General features: G+C 45.0%; 1 protein-coding gene across 1 annotated transcript in view; it reads left to right on the top strand.

The window, feature by feature from the left end:
- LOC118378866 (TLC domain-containing protein 4-B-like) overlaps positions 1–19,964 on the top strand; it is a 43,170-nt gene that overhangs the window by 9,976 nt on the left and 13,230 nt on the right. The window contains exons 2-4 of the mRNA XM_052499236.1: positions 7,293–7,462; positions 11,324–11,413; positions 14,096–14,154. Of these exons, the coding sequence (XP_052355196.1) occupies positions 7,308–7,462; positions 11,324–11,413; positions 14,096–14,154 (304 nt within the window). The 5' untranslated portion in view covers positions 7,293–7,307. The remainder of the gene's footprint in view (positions 1–7,292; positions 7,463–11,323; positions 11,414–14,095; positions 14,155–19,964) is intronic.

The following is a 19,964-nucleotide window of genomic DNA, read 5'->3' as shown; positions in this document are numbered from 1 at the left end:
AGCCCCATGGGGTCGCAGCCGTCCGCGACCGGGAGCCCCATGGGGTCGCAGCCGGCCGCGACCGGGAGCCCCATGGGGCGTCGCACAATTGGCTCAGTGTCGTCTGGGTTAGGGAGGGTTTGTCCGACAGGGATATCCTTGTCTCATCGCTCTCTAGCGACTCCTGTGGCATGCCTGGCACAGTGCACGCTGACACGGTCGCCAGGTGTACGGTGTTTCCTCCGAGACATTGGTGTGGCTGGCTTCCTGGTTGGATGGGCATTGTGTCAAGAAGCAGTGCGGCTTGGTTGGGTCGTGTTTCAGAGGACTCATGCCTCTTGACCTTTGCCTCTCCCGAGTCCGTATGGGAGTTGCAGCGATGAGACAATACTGTAACTACTACCAATTGGGGAGAAAAAAGGGGGGAAAATATTTAGATATTATTAATAAATCAATAAAATAATCTCTGGATTAACTGTCAAGCTAAATGTAGTAATTCATAAATTGGCTCCATTTCTTTAAATGGACAATTCTGTGAACAAGTTTTAAATTGATGCGCAGAAGCTTGCAGAGATTTGTAGTTTTGCATGATGTCAACTTTGATGTTAATTAGCATTTTTTGATTCTGAGAATAAATAGAGACGATTATATTGATAAAAGTAGTCGGTTGTCAAAACGTCACGCCAGGGTAAACCTACATGAAACACAGCCCTTATTTGAAGTGTTCCTAAAATTCGCTATGGGAAAAGGGAATGGTGGAAAAATGATTGGAACCATTTCCCCATTTGACCGCTAGGTATTATGGGTATTATGACACCTCCACTGTGAAGATGGATTATCTATCCTGTAGCCTCGTTATCATTGACTCAGTACTGGTACCCTGTGTATATAGCCTAGTTATCATTAGTCAGTGCTGGTACTCTGTGTATATAGCCTAGTTATCATTACTCAGTACTGGTACTCTGTGTATATAGCCTAGTTATCATTGATTCAGTACTGGTACTACTCAGTACTGGTACTCTGTGTATATAGCCAAGTTATCATTGACTCTGTACTGGTACCCTGTATATATAGCCTAGTTATCATTGTCTCTGTACTGGTACCCTGTGTATATAGCCTAGTTATCATTACTCAGTACTGGTACCCTGTGTATATAGCCAAGTTATCGTTACTCAGTTCTGGTACCCTGTGTATATAGCCAAGTTATCGTTACTCAGTGCTGGTACCATGTGTATATAGCCAAGTTATCGTTACTCAGTTCTGGTACCATGTGTATATAGCCAAGTTATCATTACTCAGTACTAGTACCATGTGTATATAGCCTAGTTATCACTACTCAGTACTGGTACCCTGTGTATATAGCCTAGTTATCATTACTCAGTACTGGTACCCTGTGTATATAGCCTAGTTATCATTACTCAGTACTGGTACCCTGTGTATATAGCCTAGTTATCATTATTCAGTACTGGTACCCTGTGTATATAGCCTAGTTATCATTATTCAGTACTGGTACCCTGTGTATATAGCCTAGTTATCATTATTCAGTACTGGTACCCTGTGTATATAGCCTAGTTATCATTACTCAGTACTGGTACCCTGTGTATATAGCCTAGTTATCATTATTCAGTACTGGTACCCTGTGTATATAGCCTAGTTATCATTACTCATCTTGTATGGGGGGGCGGCAGCGTAGCCTAGTGGTTAGAGCGTTGGACTAGTAACCGGAAGGTTGTGTGTTCAAACCCCCCCGAGCTGACAAGGTACACAATCTGTCGTTCTGCCTCTGAACAGGCAGTTAACCCACTGTTCCCAGGCCATCATTGAAAATAAGAATGTGTTCTTAACTGACTTGCCTGGTTAAATAAAGGTATAAAAAATAACTTTTATTATTACATGTCATTACCTTTATATTATTTCTCTATTTTCTTTCTCTGTGTTGTTGGGAAGTCAGCATTTCACTGTTAGTTTCACCTGTTGTTTACGAAACATGTGACAAATACAATTTGATTTGATGACTCCGTCCGTCAGGACCTTTTTTTGATTGTAAACCACAGTGATTGATCTCGCTCACTGGGAGAGTCACCCGAAGCTACAGCAGATGTCCTTTGTGATTGCGTACGTTCATTGTTCTTTCTGCGCTGCGGAAGCTATGCTGATGCGTGTATCTCTGAGTGGCAGGATCTGTCTGTTTTATTGCCACACATCAGTGCTGTGGCTGAGACAGGCTGTCTCCTGGGTCATAGCCATAACACTGCTGCTGCTGGATAAAGGCTTTACAGCTGAGGCTGGGGGCTGGGGGCTGGGAGCTGGTGGGCTGAACCTGCAGTACACAATAGTCCCTTGCACAGGGGGGGATTCGCAGTGTAAAAGCCGAGTTGCCTATCGACTGGTATAGGCAGTAATAATATAGGCAGTAATAATATAGGCAGTAATAATATAGGCAGTAATAGGCAGTAATAATATAGGCAGTAATAGGCAGTAATAGGCAGTAATAATATAGGCAGTAATAGGCAGTAATAGGCAGTAATAATATAGGCAGTAATAATATAGGCAGTAATAGGCAGTAATAATATAGGCAGTAATAATATAGGCAGTAATAATATAGGCAGTAATAGGCAGTAATAATATAGGCAGTAATAATATAGGCAGTAATAGGCAGTAATAATATAGGCAGTAATAATATAGGCAGTAATAGGCAGTAATAATATAGGCAGTAATAATATAGGCAGTAATAATATAGGCAGTAATATGCAGTAATAATATAGGCAGTAGTAGGCAGTAATAGGCAGTAATAATATAGGCAGTAATAATACATGACTGTAAATGTTGTTACCTGAAGTGACAGAAACATATTTGGAGAGCAGCACAAACATGCTTAGCAGCTGCATTTTACTGCGTGAATGGTTACTGACGGAATTCATGTGGCAACATAGTACAGTAGGACGTCAGGAATTTATGTTCGAGGGTGTCCAATCGCAGCAGCATCCGGAATTTATGTTCGAGGGTGTCCAATCGCAGCAGCATCCGGAATTTATGTTCGAGGGTGTCCAATCGCAGCAGCATCAGGAATTTATGTTCGAGGGTGTCCAATCGCAGCAGCATCCGGAATTTATGTTTGAGGGTGTCCAATCGCAGCAGCATCAGGAATTTATGTTCGAGGGTGTCCAATCGCAGCAGCATCAGGAATTTATGTTCGAGGGTGTCCAATCGCAGCAGCATCCGGAATTTATGTTCGAGGGTGTCCAATCGCAGCAGCATCAGGAATTTATGTTCGAGGGTGTCCAATCGCAGCAGCATCGGGAATTTATGTTCGAGGGTGTCCAATCGCAGCTGCAACCACGATAATCTCCAGTTGTTCGGGTTCTCCTCTGCATAGAGACTGCACTGTGTGTAAGTGGTGTCTGCTGAGCTGGCTCTTGTTGGAGCCAAAGGCTTTTATCTGTACGGATGAGCTCCTTGAACGCTGCACGGTTCAGAAAGGAACATTCTGCAGCAGAAGGAACCTATCTCTATGGATACTTCCTGTAGAACTCCAGGGATCACTGTTGTGTGCTACAGTTCGCCTTCTAGTCTGCTGACATCGTCTCAAGCTCAATGGAAACCAAGTGTTTTCTTTGATGCATAGGGCCTATATGGTCAGATGTATTAAGCGTTTGCCCCAGCTACATCTGCCAACTAGGGTTACCTGAAAGAGCTCAACTACCAGGCTACGCCGGTTGCTGTTTAATGAAGGGCACCATCTCATACAGTACAAGACAGTTGGTGAAGGGGACCATCTCAACCAGTACAAGACAGGTGATGACGGGGACCATCTCATCCAGTACGAGACAGTTGGAGACGGGGACCATCTCAACCAGTACGAGACAGGTGGAGACGGGGACCATCTCATACAGTACAAGACAGGTGGTGATGGGGACCATCTCAACCAGTACGAGACAGGTGGTGACGGGGACCATCTCAACCAGTACGAGACAGGTGGTGACGGGGACCATCTCATCCAGTACGAGACAGGTGGTGACGGGGACCATCTCATCCAGTACGAGCCAGGTGGTGACGGGGACCATCTCATCCAGTACGAGCCAGGTGGTGACGGGGACCATCTCATCCAGTACGAGCCAGGTGGTGACGGGGACCATCTTATCCAGTACGAGACAGTTGGTGACGGGGACCATCTCATCCAGTAGGAGACAGTTGGTGACGGGGACCATCTCATACAGTACAAGACAGGTGGTGACGGGGACCATCTCAACCAGTACGAGACAGGTGGTGACGGGGACCATCTCATCCAGTACGAGACAGTTGGTGACGGGGACCATCTCATCCAGTACGAGACAGTAGGTGACGGGGACCATCTCAACCAGTACAAGACAGGTGATGACAGGCCACCTGTTGGATCATAAGCAATACAATGGACCAGGCAAAAACTATGAAAAATATACAATTGTATTACAATAAACTTGGTTCAGTTACAGGTTAAAAAAAACAACTGGCAATCTTCTTTCTTCAAGCCAGTACCACAACAATACACACACAGATGGTGTCTTGCGCTCTACTCAGACAATAATACATACCTAGGACTTGAAATCATGTACTGTCACTTTAAGACCATCGAATGACATTGCATATCATAGTATCATCATCATCGTGACAAATCTACCTGAGGAAGCCACCATCACCCAGAGCACGGGGAGTGGCCAAGTGACAATAACTACAGAAGAACAAACGATAGCCGACAACCCTAAAGTCCAGCCTATGACAGGCCCACCATATCTACACAGGTATTTTAATATTTAGCCTACCCTGTGTTTATAGCCTAACACATTGTATAGATCAGCAATGATCTACTCCAGTGTCTCTGGCGTAATACCTTGGCTGGTGGTGATGGGGACCATCTCCTTCTGTGGCTCAGTTGGTAGAGCATGGCGCTTGTAACGCCAGGGTAGTGGGTTCGATTCCCGGGACCACCCATACGTAGAATGTATGCACACATGACTCTAAGTCGCTTTGGATAAAAGCGTCAGCTAAATGGCATATATTATTATTATATATTATTGGCTCCATGTTCTAGGTGAACTCATTTGTTTATTCCTTGCCTGGACCCTGTCCCTGGCAATAATGTCAGCATTGCCACAAACACTTTATGATCCACAGCGCTTCCTCTGTTTGTGTCAGTGTGCCTCTCGTGATCTATCAAACTTCATTAGATGTTTTTCAAAAGTGCTTAACAAATGAAATAATACAAGGTGAATTGTGACCCGCGGTTGGCTCCTCAGCCTTAAGCACCTAGCTTCTCCACTCCCCTAGTTCAGCCTTAAGCACCTAGCTTCTCCACTCCCCTAGTTCAGCCTTAAGCACCTAGCTTCTCCACTCCCCTAGATCAGCCTAAAGCACCTAGCTTCTCCACTCCCCTAGTTCAGCCTAAAGCACCTAGCTTCTCCACTCCCCTAGATCAGCCTAAAGCACCTAGCTTCTCCACTCCCCTAGTTCAGCTTAAGCACCTAGCTTCTCCACTCCCCTAGATCAGCCTTAAGCACCTAGCTTCTCCACTCCCCTAGTTCAGCTTAAGCACCTAGCTTCTCCACTCCCCTAGATCAGCCTTAAGCACCTAGCTTCTCCACTCCCCTAGATCAGCCTAAAGCACCTAGCTTCTTCACTCCCCTAGTTCAGCTTAAGCACCTAGCTTCTCCACTCCCCTAGATCAGCCTTAAGCACCTAGCTTCTCCACTCCCCTAGATCAGCCTTAAGCACCTAGCTTCTTCACTCCCCTAGTTCAGCTTAAGCACCTAGCTTCTCCACTCCCCTAGATCAGCCTTAAGCACCTAGCTTCTCCACTCCCCTAGATCAGCCTTAAGCACCTAGCTTCTCCACTCCCCTAAGCATTAATTGGGAGTCAGGTGAACTACAGTCCTGTGGTCTGGGAAAATGCAACAGCAAGTGAGATTAGGAGGCTGCACGTTCACAGAACAAAGCAGCAGGGATTGTTTTAAGGTGGATTTACGGTTCTTCTGTTGTAGTCACACACAATGCTCCTGGTTGGACATTAGTCAACAAATCATTGAAAAAAAACATGCATATTTTATTTCATAATATATGTAACAGTATACTTTTAAACCGTCCCCTCGCCCATACCCGGGCGCGAACCAGGGACCCTCTGCACACATCAACAACAGTCACCCTCGAAGCATCGTTACCCATCGCTCCACAAAAGCCACGGCCCTTGCAGAGCAAGGGGAATTACTACTTCAAGGTCTCAGAGCGAGTGACGTAACCGATTGAAACGCTATTTAGCGCACACCGCTAACTAAGCTAGCCGTTTCACATCCGTTACATATACACAATTTAAAAACGTCCAAACTCTATTCACAGTAGTATTCAGTTGGTAAGAGACAGACATTCAGTCAATACTATGAATAGATTGTCCTCCATCTATGTGGTATTCAGTTGGTAAGAGACAGACATTTACTAAATACTAGGATTAGATTGTCCTCCATCTATGTGTTATCCAGACAGAAAAGAGAAATAAGCTAAATAACATTTAGTTTCAGAGCAATAAAGAAATTGAATAATTTATCTGATGAAACCTTTCAATATGTACATTCAAACGATACTTTAAAAGCATTTAAATATAATACAAGAAAGTGGACTATGACAGATGAAGAATCAATCTATCTTTATAAACTGTTAGAATATTTATCTAGTCAATATGTCAGTGTATTATGTCTGTTTGTAATAGTGTGTTTTATGTGAAAATGTGATCATTTTATAAATTGTATTTTAATGTTTAAAGACTCTCTCCTCTTTCTCTCTCTTCTCTCTGCTCTCTCTTTCTCTCCTCTTTCTCTCTCTTCTCTCTTCTCTCTCTCTTCCTCGTTCTTCCTCTCTCCTCTCTTCCTCTCTTGATCTCTTCCTCTCTCCTCTTTCTCTCTCTTCTCTGCTCTCTTTCTCTCCTCTTTCTCTCTCTTCTCTGCTCTCTCTCTTCCTCGCTCTTCCTCTCTCCCCTCTTCCTCTCTGCTCTCTTCCTCTCTCCTCACTTCATCTCTCCCCTCTTCCTCTCTTCCTCTCTTCCTCTCTTCCTCTCTTCTCTCTTCTCTTCTCTCCTCTCTTCCTCTCTTCCTCTCTCCCCTCTCCTCTCTTCCTCTCTTCCTCTCTTCCTCTCTCTCCTCTCCTCTCTTCCTCTCTCCCCTCTCCTCTCTTCCCCTCTCCTCTCTTCCTCTCTCCTCTCTTCCTCTCTCCTCTCTTCCTCTCTTCCTCTCTCCCCTCTCCTCTCTTCCTCTCTTCCCTCTCCTCTCCTCTCTTCCTCTCTCTCTCTCCAGTGGGGTTGGGCAGCCATGGACCTGTTCAGCCAGCTGATCCTAGTCATCTTGGTCACCAGTTTCCTCTCCTTCCAGTGGCTCTTCCACCGGGTCAGTCCCTGGGTCTCCCCCCGCGCCAGTTCTGGCTTCCTACGCCTAGCAGACCAGCAGAAAGTGGAATGGAACTCAAGGTACACAACATTGGCTACTGGCTGCAACACTGATATCATATGATCGTCCTTCAAGTGTCACTACATACATGCCAGTTTTGACAGTCTGCTATAAATGTGTTATTGTTGTTAATTTGTCAATGCCTCCAGTCACCCAGGTGTTTTCACAGGTCATTACACAGGTCATTTACTCAATGTGGCTCCTTATCTGGGGCCGCTGTTGGCCTAGTGGTTAGAGCGTTGGCCTAGTGGTTAGAGTGTTGGCCTAGTGGTTAGAGCGTTGGTCTAGTAACCGAAAGGTTGCAAGATAGAATCCCAGAGCTGACAAGATAAAAATCAGTCGTTCTGCCCCTGAACAAGGCAGTTAACCGACTGTTCCTAGGCCGTCATTGTAAATAAGAATTTGTTCTTAACTGACTTGCCCAGTTAAATAAATAAAAATCGCACCAGATGCTCGTATCAAAAGATGCTGCTGTAAACACTGTTATTACATCATGTTTTCCAAGAATGTTCCATGAATCAACCATCATGATGTCATGACCACCTCACACATTCTCAGTTATTACAACCGTCCATGTATTATCTATGGACTATTGACTTGTCTGTCTGCAAAGGCACAGCTGTTTTAAAGATTACAGGTGACCCTCAGATGACCCTGTCTGTGAAGGTTCTGTAGTTGTCTGGTCTGGCCCGTGCCAATGGCCAGGGGGAGAGATGAACAGATTGGCAGACCGACTGGCAGACAGACAGACAGACTCTCTGCCATCTGACTGCCAGACACTCTGCCATCTGACTGTCAGACTCTCTGCCATCTGACTGTCAGACTCTGCCATCTGACTGCCAGACTCTCTGCTATCTGACTGACTGACTCTCTGCCATCTGACTGCCAGACTCTCTGCCATCTGACTGACTCTCTGCCATCTGACTGACTGACTGTGCCGTCTGACTGACTGATATCTGACTGACTTATATTTGACTGACTGACTCTGATATCTGACTGACTGATATCTGACTGACTGACTGACTGACTGACTGACTGATATCTGACTGACTGACTCTCCTCTGACTGACTGACTCTCCTCTGACTGACTGACTCTCCTCTGACTGACTGACTCTCCTCTGACTGTCTGACTCTCCTCTGACTGACTGACTCTCCTCTGACTGACTGACTGACTCTCCTCTGACTGACTGACTCTCTGACTGACTGACTGACTCTCCTCTGACTGACTGACTCTCCTCTGACTGACTGTCTGACTCTCCTCTGACTGTCTGACTCTCCTCTGACTGACTGACTCTCCTCTGACTGACTGACTCTCCTCTGACTGTCTGACTCTCCTCTGACTGTCTGACTCTCCTCTGACTGACTGACTCTCCTCTGACTGACTGACTGACTCTCCTCTGACTGACTGACTCTCCTCTGACTGACTGTCTGACTCTCCTCTGACTGACTGACTCTCCTCTGACTGACTGTCTGACTCTCCTCTGACTGTCTGACTGACTGTCTGACTCTCCTCTCTGACTGACTGACTCTCCTCTGACTGACTGACTCTCCTCTGACTGACTGACTCTCCTCTGACTGACTGACTCTCCTCTGACTGACTGTCTGACTCTCCTCTGACTGACTGACTCTCCTCTGACTGACTGACTCTCCTCTGACTGACTGACTCTCCTCTGACTGTCTGACTCTCCTCTGACTGACTGACTCTCCTCTGACTGTGATATCTGAGTGACTGACTGACCCCTGAACAGCGTTTCATCTCCTTCTCTAATTGGGCTGAATCTGCCTGCCGGTGGCCGTGAAACCAGAGAGTTAATTCACCCTGCGCCCTCCTGTGCTCTGAAACGCTTAATCTGCATCACTTATTAAAAAGTGTTTCATCACAGATTTGACACGGTGTGTGTGTTCATCACAGATTTGACAAGGTGTGTGTGTTCATCACAGATTTGACAAGGTGTGTGTGTTTCATCACAGATTTGACACGGTGTGTGTGTTTCATCACAGATTTGACAAGGTGTGTGTGTTTCATCACAGATTTGACAAGGTGTGTGTGTTTCATCACAGATTTGACAAGGTGTGTGTGTTCATCACAGATTTGACAAGGTGTGGTGTGTGTGTTTCATCACAGATTTGACAAGGTGTGTGTGTTTCATCACAGATTTGACAAGGTGTGTGTGTTTCATCACAGATTTGACAAGGTGTGTGTGTTCATCACAGATTTGACAAGGTGTGTGTGTTTCATCACAGATTTGACAAGGTGTGTGTGTTTCATCACAGATTTGACACAAGGTGTGTGTGTTTCATCACAGATTTGACAAGGTGTGTGTGTGTGTGTGTTTCATCACAGATTTGACAAGGTGTGTGTGTTTCATCACAGATTTGACAAGGTGTGTGTGTTTCATCACAGATTTGACAAGGTGTGTGTGTTTCATCACAGATTTGACAAGGTGTGTGTGTTTCATCACAGATTTGACAAGGTGTGTGTGTTTCATCACAGATTTGACAAGGTGTGTGTGTTTCATCACAGATTTGACAAGGTGTGTGTGTTTCATCACAGATTTGACAAGGTGTGTGTGTTTCATCACAGATTTGACAAGGTGTGTGTGTTTCATCACAGATTTGACAAGGTGTGTGTGTTTCATCACAGATTTGACAAGGTGTGTGTGTTTCATCACAGATTTGACAAGGTGTGTGTGTTTCATCACAGATTTGACAAGGTGTGTGTGTTTCATCACAGATTTGACAAGGTGTGTGTGTTTCATCACAGATTTGACAAGGTGTGTGTGTTTCATCACAGATTTGACAAGGTGTGTGTGTTTCATCACAGATTTGACAAGGTGTGTGTGTTTCATCACAGATTTGACAAGGTGTGTGTGTTTCATCACAGATTTGACAAGGTGTGTGTGTGTTTTATCACAGATTCGACAAGGTGTGTGTGTGTGTGTTTCATCACAGATTCGACAAGGTGTGTGTGTGTGTGTTTCATCACAGATTCGACAAGGTGTGTGTGTGTGTGTGTTTCATCACAGATTCGACAAGGTGTGTGTGTTTCATCACAGATTGACAAGGTGTGTGTGTGTTTCATCACAGATTTGACAAGATGTGTGTGTTTCATCACAGATTTGACAAGTGTGTGTTTCATCACAGATTTGACAAGGTGTGTGTGTTTCATCACAGATTTGACAAGGTGTATGTGTGTGTGTGTGTGTTTCATCACAGATTTGACAAGATGTGTGTGTTTCATCACATATTTGACCAGGTTTCTGTGTGTTTCATCACAGACTTGACCAGGTTTCTGTGTGTTTCATCACAGACTTGACCAGGTTTCTGTGTGTTTCATCACAGATTTGACCAGGTTTCTGTTTGTTTCATCACAGATTTGACCAGGTTTCTGTTTGTTTCATCACAGACTTGACCAGGTTTCTGTGTGTTTCATCACAGATTTGACCAGGTTTCTGTGTGTTTCATCACAGACTTGACCAGGTTTCTGTGTGTTTCATCACAGACTTGACCAGGTTTCTGTGTGTTTCATCACAGATTTGACCAGGTTTCTGTTTGTTTCATCACAGATTTGACCAGGTTTCTGTTTGTTTCATCACAGACTTGACCAGGTTTCTGTGTGTTTCATCACAGATTTGACCAGGTTTCTGTGTGTTTCATCACAGACTTGACCAGGTTTCTGTGTGTTTCATCACAGACTTGACCAGGTTTCTGTGTGTTTCATCACAGACTTGACCAGGTTTCTGTGTGTTTCATCACAGACTTGACCAGGTTTCTGTGTGTTTCATCACAGACTTGACCAGGTTTCTGTGTGTTTCATCACAGACTTGACCAGGTTTCTGTGTGTTTCATCACAGACTTGACCAGGTTTCTGTGTGTTTCAGGACGGTGTCCACACTCCATGCCCTGGTAGTGGGGTTCTTTTGCCTCTACATCCTGCTGTTTGACGACGCCGTCAATGAAGACCCCGTCTGGTGAGGATCCTGTTACTGTATGTTATATAGGACCCTGTTACTGTATGTTATATAGGATCCTGTTACTGTATGTTATATAGGATCCTGTTACTGTATGTTATATAGGATCCTGTTACTGTATGTTATATAGGACCCTGTTACTGTATGTTATATAGGATCCTGTTACTGTATGTTATATAGGATCCTGCTACTGTATGTTATATAGGATCCTGTTACTGTATGTTATATAGGACCCTGTTACTGTATGTTATATAGGATCCTGTTACTGTATGTTATATAGGATCCTGTTCCTGTTACTGTATGTTATATAGGATCCTGTTACTGTATGTTATATAGGACCCTGTTACTGTATGTTATATATGATCCTGTTACTGTATGTTATATAGGATCCTGTTACTGTATGTTATATAGGACCCTGTTACTGTATGTTATATAGGATCCTGTTACTGTATGTTATATAGGATCCTGTTACTGTATGTTATATAGGACCCTGTTACTGTATGTTATATAGGACCCTGTTACTGTATGTTATATAGGACCCTGTTACTGTATGTTATATAGGACCCTGTTACTGTATGTTATATAGGATCCTGTTACTGTATGTTATATAGGATCCTGTTACTGTATGTTATATAGGACCCTGTTACTGTATGTTATATAGGACCCTGTTACTGTATGTTATATAGGACCCTGTTACTGTAGGTTATATAGGACCCTGTTACTGTATGTTATATAGGACCCTGTTACTGTTACTGTTGTTATAGGACCCTGTTACTGTATGTTATATAGGACCCTGTTACTGTATGTTATATAGGACCCTGTTACTGTATGTTATATAGGATCCTGTTACTGTATGTTATATAGGACCCTGTTACTGTATGTTATATAGGACCCTGTTACTGTATGTTATATAGGACCCTGTTACTGTATGTTATATAGGACCCTGTTACTGTATGTTATATAGGATCCTGTTACTGTATGTTATATAGGACCCTGTTACTGTATGTTATATAGGATCCTGTTACTGTATGTTATATAGGATCCTGTTACTGTATGTTATATAGGATCCTGTTACTGTATGTTATATAGGACCCTGTTACTGTATGTTATATAGGATCCTGTTACTGTATGTTATATAGGATCCTGTTACTGTATGTTATATAGGATCCTGTTACTGTATGTTATATAGGACCCTGTTACTGTATGTTATATAGGACCCTGTTACTGTATGTTATATAGGAGTATGATCCTGTTACTGTATGTTATATAGGATCCTGTTACTGTATGTTATATAGGATCCTGTTACTGTATGTTATATAGGATCCTGTTACTGTATGTTATATAGGACCCTGTTACTGTATGTTATATAGGTTCCTGTTACTGTATGTTATATAGGACCCTGTTACTGTATGTTATATAGGACCCTGTTACTGTACCCTGTTACTGTATGTTATATAGGATCCTGTTACTGTATGTTATATAGGATCCTGTTACTGTATGTTATATAGGAGGATCCTGTTACTGTATGTTATATAGGATCCTGTTACTGTATGTTATATAGGATCCTGTTACTGTATGTTATATAGGATCCTGTTACTGTATGTTATATATGTTATATAGGACCCTGTTACTGTATGTTATATAGGACCCTGTTACTGTATGTTATATAGGATCCTGTTACTGTATGTTATATAGGACCCTGTTACTGTATGTTATATAGGACCCTGTTACTGTATGTTATATAGGACCCTGTTACTGTATGTTATATAGGATCCTGTTACTGTATGTTATAAAGGATCCTGTTATATAGGATCCTGTTACTGTATGTTATATAGATCCTGTTACTGTATGTTATATAGGACCCTGTTACTGTATGTTATATAGGACCCTGTTACTGTATGTTATATAGGACCCTGTTACTGTATGTTATATAGGACCCCTGTTACTGTATGTTATATAGGACCCTGTTACTGTATGTTATATAGGATCCTGTTACTGTATGTTATATAGGATCCTGTTACTGTATGTTATATAGGACCCTGTTACTGTATGTTATATAGGATCCTGTTACTGTATGTTATATAGGATCCTGTTACTGTATGTTATATAGGATCCTGTTACTGTATGTTATATAGGATCCTGTTACTGTATGTTATATAGGATCCTGTTACTGTATGTTATATAGGATCCTGTTACTGTATGTTATATAGGATCCTGTTACTGTATGTTATATAGGATCCTGTTACTGTATGTTATATAGGATCCTGTTACTGTATGTTATATAGGATCCTGTTACTGTATGTTATATAGGATCCTGTTACTGTATGTTATATAGGATCCTGTTACTGTATGTTATATAGGACCCTGTTACTGTATGTTATATAGGACCCTGTTACTGTATGTTATATAGGATCCTGTTACTGTATGTTATATAGGATCCTGTTACTGTATGTTATATAGGATCCTGTTACTGTATGTTATATAGGACCCTGTTACTGTATGTTATATAGGATCCTGTTACTGTATGTTATATAGGATCCTGTTACTGTATGTTATATAGAACCCTGTTACTGTAGGTTATATAGGACCCTGTTACTGTATGTTATATATGACCCTGTTACTGTATGTTATATAGGATCCTGTTGTGATGTATTGAACGATTATCCCGTCTTCTGCCAACAGGGGAGATCCCACACTTGTGAAGATAAATGTTGGCATGACAACAGGCTACCTCATATCTGGTAAGATCGGCACGGACACACTTTAGTCGCATACACACTTTCACCGTTCCTACAGGCTGTCTTTCACCGTTCCACCAGGCTGTCTTTCACCGTTCCTACAGGCTGTCTTTCACCGTTCCTACAGGCTGTCTTTCACCGTTCCTACAGGCTGTCTTTCACCGTTCCTACAGGCTGTCTTTCACCGTTCCACCAGGCTGTCTTTCACCGTTCCACCAGGCTGTCTTTCACCGTTCCTACAGGCTGTCTTTCACCGTTCCACCAGGCTGTCTTTCACCGTTCCTACAGGCTGTCTTTCACCGTTCCTACAGGCTGTCTTTCACCGTTCCTACAGGCTGTCTTTCACCGTTCCACCAGGCTGTCTTTCACCGTTCCACCAGGCTGTCTTTCACCGTTCCTACAGGCTGTCTTTCACCGTTCCTACAGGCTGTCTTTCACCGTTCCACCAGGCTGTCTGTTCATCGTTCCACCAGGCTGTCTTTCACCGTTCCTACAGGCTGTCTTTTACCGTTCCACCAGGCTGTCTTTCATCGTTCCACCAGGCTGTCTTTCATCGTTCCACCAGGCTGTCTTTCACCGTTCCACCAGGCTGTCTTTCACCGTTCCACCAGGCTGTCTTTCACCGTTCCTACAGGCTGTCTTTCACCGTTCCTACAGGCTGTCTTTCACCATTCCACCAGGCTGTCTTTCACCGTTCCTACAGGCTGTCTTTTACCGTTCCACCAGGCTGTCTTTCATCGTTCCACCAGGCTGTCTTTCACCCTGTTCCACCAGGCTGTCTTTCACCGTTCCTACAGGCTGTCTTTCATCGTTCCACCAGGCTGTCTTTACCGTTCCTACAGGCTGTCTTTCACCGTTCCTACAGGCTGTCTTTCACCGTTCCACCAGGCTGTCTTTCACCGTTCCACCAGGCTGTCTTTCACCATTCCACCAGGCTGTCTTTCACCGTTCCACCAGGCTGTCTTTCACCCATTCCACCAGGCTGTCTTTCATCATTCCACCAGGCTGTCTTTCACCGTTCCTACAGGCTGTCTTTCACCGTTCCACCAGGCTGTCTTTCATCATTCCACCAGGCTGTCTTTCATCGTTCCTACAGGCTGTCTTTCACCGTTCCACCAGGCTGTCTTTCACCGTTCCACCAGGCTGTCTTTCACCGTTCCACCAGGCTGTCTTTCATCATTCCACCAGGCTGTCTTTCACCGTTCCTACAGGCTGTCTTTCACCGTTCCACCAGGCTGTCTTTCATCATTCCACCAGGCTGTCTTTCACCGTTCCTCCAGGCTGTCTTTCATCGTTCCACCAGGCTGTCTTTCATCATTCCACCAGGCTGTCTTTCATCGTTCCACCAGGCTGTCTTTCACCGTTCCACCAGGCTGTCTTTCACCGTTCCTACAGGCTGTCTTTCACCGTTCCACCAGGCTGTCTTTCACCGTTCCTACAGGCTGTCTTTCACCGTTCCTACAGGCTGTCTTTCACCGTTCCTACAGGCTGTCTTTCACCGTTCCACCAGGCTGTCTTTCACCGTTCCACCAGGCTGTCTTTCACCGTTCCACCAGGCTGTCTTTCACCGTTCCACCAGGCTGTCTTTCACCGTTCCACCAGGCTGTCTTTCATCGTTCCACCAGGCTGTCTTTCACCGTTCCACCAGGCTGTCTTTCACCGTTCCACCAGGCTGTCTTTCACCGTTCCTACAGGCTGTCTTTCACCGTTCCACCAGGCTGTCTTTCACCGTTCCACCAGGCTGTCTTTCACCGTTCCACCAGGCTGTCTTTCACCGTTCCACCAGGCTGTCTTTCACCGTTCCACCAGGCTGTCTTTCACCGTTCCTACAGGCTGTCTTTCACCGTTCCACCAGGCTGTCTTTCACCGTTCCTACAGGCTGTCTTTCACCGTTCCACCAGGCTGTCTTTCACCGTTCCTACAGGCTGTCTTTCACCGTTCCACCAGGCTGTCTTTCACCATTCCACCAGGCTGTCTTTCACCGTTCCACCAGGCTGTCTTTCACCGTTCCACCAGGCTGTCTTTCACCGTTCCTACAGGCTGTCTTTCATCGTTCCACCAGGCTGTCTTTCACCGTTCCACCAGGCTGTCTTTCATCGTTCCACCAGGCTGTCTTTCATCGTTCCACCAGGCTGTCTTTCACCGTTCCACCAGGCTGTCTTTCACCGTTCCACCAGGCTGTCTTTCACCGTTCCTACAGGCTGTCTTTCACCGTTCCTACAGGCTGTCTTTCACCGTTCCACCAGGCTGTCTTTCACCGTTCCACCAGGCTGTCTTTCACCGTTCCACCAGGCTGTCTTTCACCGTTCCTACAGGCTGTCTTTCACCGTTCCTACAGGCTGTCTTTCACCGTTCCACCAGGCTGTCTTTCACCGTTCCACCAGGCTGTCTTTCACCGTTCCTACAGGCTGTCTTTCACCGTTCCACCAGGCTGTCTTTCACCGTTCCACCAGGCTGTCTTTCACCGTTCCTACAGGCTGTCTTTCACCGTTCCACCAGGCTGTCTTTCACCGTTCCACCAGGCTGTCTTTCACCGTTCCACCAGGCTGTCTTTCACCGTTCCACCAGGCTGTCTTTCACCGTTCCACCAGGCTGTCTTTCACCATTCCTACAGGCTGTCTTTCATCATTCCTTGTTCACTACATTCCTTAGTCACTTTAACCATACCTACATGTACATACTACCTCAATAAGCCTGTTCCTAACAGGCTGTGTTTCACCATTCCTTGCTGTCTTTTATTTTCAGGCTGTCTTTTACTGTTCCACAGGCTTCTTTACTTACCACAGGCTGTCTTTCACCATTCCTACAGGCTGTCTTTCACACGTTTCACACACAGGCTGTCACACACTACAGGCTGTCTTTCACCGTTTCACACAGGCTGTCTTTCACACACACACACACACTGTCACACACACACACACACACACCACAGGCTGTCTTTCACCGTTCCACAGGCTGTCACACACACTTTCTTTACAGGCTCTTTTTTTCCCGCACCATTGGTTAGAGCCTGTAAGTAAGCATTTCACTGTAAGGTCTACAAACCTGTTGTATTCGGCGCACGTGACAAATAAACTTTGATTTGATTTACCAGGCTTTCTATCGCCGTTCCTCGTTCATTACAGGTCATCCTCGACCATCTTTAGCCACACTTCGCCGACGTTGGGTATCGGCATCGGGAACACCGGCTATTTCCTTTTTGACTGTAAAAATGTTTTGTTTTATAGTTTCATTTCTGAACCCAGCTTTGTGTTCACCTGCTGCAACATGATCTCAGTTAACTCCCGTGTTGCTCTTTCCCTTTGTGGTCACCTGCTGCAACATGATCTCAGTTAAACTCCCGTGTTGCTCTTTCCCTTTGTGTTCACCTGCTGCAACATGATCTCAGTTAACTCCCGTGTTGCTCTTTCCCTTTGTGTTCACCTGCTGCAACATGATCTCAGTTAAACTCAGTGTTGCTCTTTCCCTTTGTGTTCACCTGTCTTGCAACATGATCTCAGTTAAACTCCGTGTTGCTCTTTCCCTTTGTGTTCACCTGCTGCAACATGATCTCAGTTAACTCCCGTGTTGCTCTTTCCCTTTGTGTTCACCTGCTGCAACATGATCTCAGTTAAACTCCGTGTTGCTCTTTCCCTTTGTGTTGTCTGCTGCAACATGATCTCAGTTAACTCTTTGTTGCTCTTTCCTTTGTGTTCACCTGCTGCAACATGTTCTCAGTTAACTCCCGTGTTGCTCTTTCCCTTTGTGTTCACCTGCTGCAACATGATCTCAGTTAAACTCCCGTGTTGCTCTTTCCCTTTGTGTTCATTCCCTGCTGCTTTCATGATCTCAGTTAAACTCCCGTGTTGCTCTTTCCCTGTCTTTCACCTGCTCCAACAGGCTGTCTCAGTTAAACTCCCGTGTTGCTCTTTCCCTTTGCTGTTCACCTGCTGCAACATGATCTCAGTTAAACTCCCGTGTTGCTCTTTCCCTTTGTGTTCACCTGCTGCAACATGATCTCAGTTAAACTCCCGTGTTGCTCTTTCCCTTTGTGTTCACCAGGCTGCAACTGATCTCAGTTAACTCCCAGGCTCTTTCCCTTTTGGTCACCTGCTGCAACATGATCTCAGTTAAACTCCCGTGTTGCTCTTTCCCTTCCACAGGCTGGTCACCTGCTGCAACATGATCTCAGGCTGTTGCTTTCTTTCCCTTTGTGTTCACCTGCAGGCATGATCTCAGTTAAACTCAGGCTGTTTTCTTTCAGGCTTTGTGTTCACCTGCTGCAACATGTCTTTCAGTTCCTACAGGCTGTCTTTCACCGTTCCACCAGGCTTTCTTTGTGTTCACCTGCTGTCATGATCTCAGTTAAACCAGTGTTGCTCTTTCCCTTTGTGTTCACCCGTTCCTGCAACAGGATCTCAGTTAAACTCCTGGCTGCTCTTTCCCTTTGTGTTCACCCGTTGCAAGGCTGATCTTTAAACTCCCAGGCTGTCTTTCTTTCTACAGGCTGTCTTTGTGTTCACCTGCTGCAACATGATCTCAGGCTGTCTTTTACCTTTGTGTTCACCTGGCATGATCTTTAAACTCCCCAGTGTTGCTCTTTCACCGTTTTGTGTTCACCTGCTGCAACATGATCTCAGTTAACTCCCGTGTTGCTCTGTCTTTCACCGTTCCACAGGCTGTGTTCACCTGCTGCAACATGATCTCAGTTAAACTCCCAGTGCTGCTCTTTCCTTTGTGGTCACCTGCTGCAACATGATCTCAGTTAAACTCCCGTGTTGCTCTTTCCCTTTGCTGTTCACCTGCTGCAACATGATCTCAGTTAAACTCCCAGGTGTCTTTGCTCTTTCCCTTTGTGTTCACCTGCTGCAACATGATCTCAGTTAAACTCCAGTGCTGCTCTTTCCCTTTGTGTTCACCTGCTGCAACAGGCTGTCTTTCAGTTAACACCAGGCTGTCTTTCCCTTTGCTGTTCACCTGCCAACATGATCTCAGTTAAACTCAGGCTGCTCTTTCCCTTTGTGTTCACCTGCTGCAACATGATCTCAGTTAAACTCCCAGGCTGCTCTTTCCCTTTGCTGGTCACCTGCTGCAACATGATCTCAGTTAAACTCAGGCTGTTCTCTTTCCTTTCCTACAGGTGTTCACCTGCTGCAGGCATGATCTCAGTTCCACCAGGCTGTTGCTCTTTCCCTTCCTACAGGCTGTCTTTCACCGTTCAGCTGTCTTTGTTCCAACAGGATCTCTTTTAAACTCCGTACAGGCTGTCTTTCACCTTTGTCTTTCACCTGCTGCAACAGGCTGTCTTTAAACTCCCAGGCTGTCTTTCCTTTGCTGTTCACCTTCTGCAACATGATCTCTTTAAACTCCCGTGTTCTCTTTCCCTGTGTTCACCTGCTGCAACATGCTGTCAGTTAACTCCCCAGGTTGTCTTTCCCTTTGTGTTCACAGGCTGTCTTTGCAACATGATCTCAGGCTAAACTCCCAGGTGTTGCTCTTTCCCTTTGTGTTCACCTTCCTGCAACATGATCTCAGTTAACTCCCAGTGTTGCTCTTTCCCTTTGCTGTTCACCTGCTGCAACATGATCTTTAAACTCCAGTGTTGCTCTTTCCCTTTGTGTTCCCCGCTGCAGGCATGATCTCAGTTAAACTCCCGTGTTGCTCTTTCTTTTGTGTTCACCTGCTGCAACATGATCTCAGTTAAACTCCCGTGTTGCTCTTTCCCTTTGTGTTCACCTGCTGCAACATGATCTCAGTTAACTCCCGTGTTGCTCTTTCCCTTTGTGGTCACCTGCTGCAACATGATCTCAGTTAAACTCCCGTGTTGCTCTTTC

Source organism: Oncorhynchus keta, chromosome 4 (genome assembly GCF_023373465.1).
Source record: "Oncorhynchus keta strain PuntledgeMale-10-30-2019 chromosome 4, Oket_V2, whole genome shotgun sequence".
Lineage (NCBI taxonomy): Eukaryota > Metazoa > Chordata > Actinopteri > Salmoniformes > Salmonidae > Oncorhynchus > Oncorhynchus keta.
This window is presented reverse-complemented; position numbering and strand designations above follow the sequence as displayed.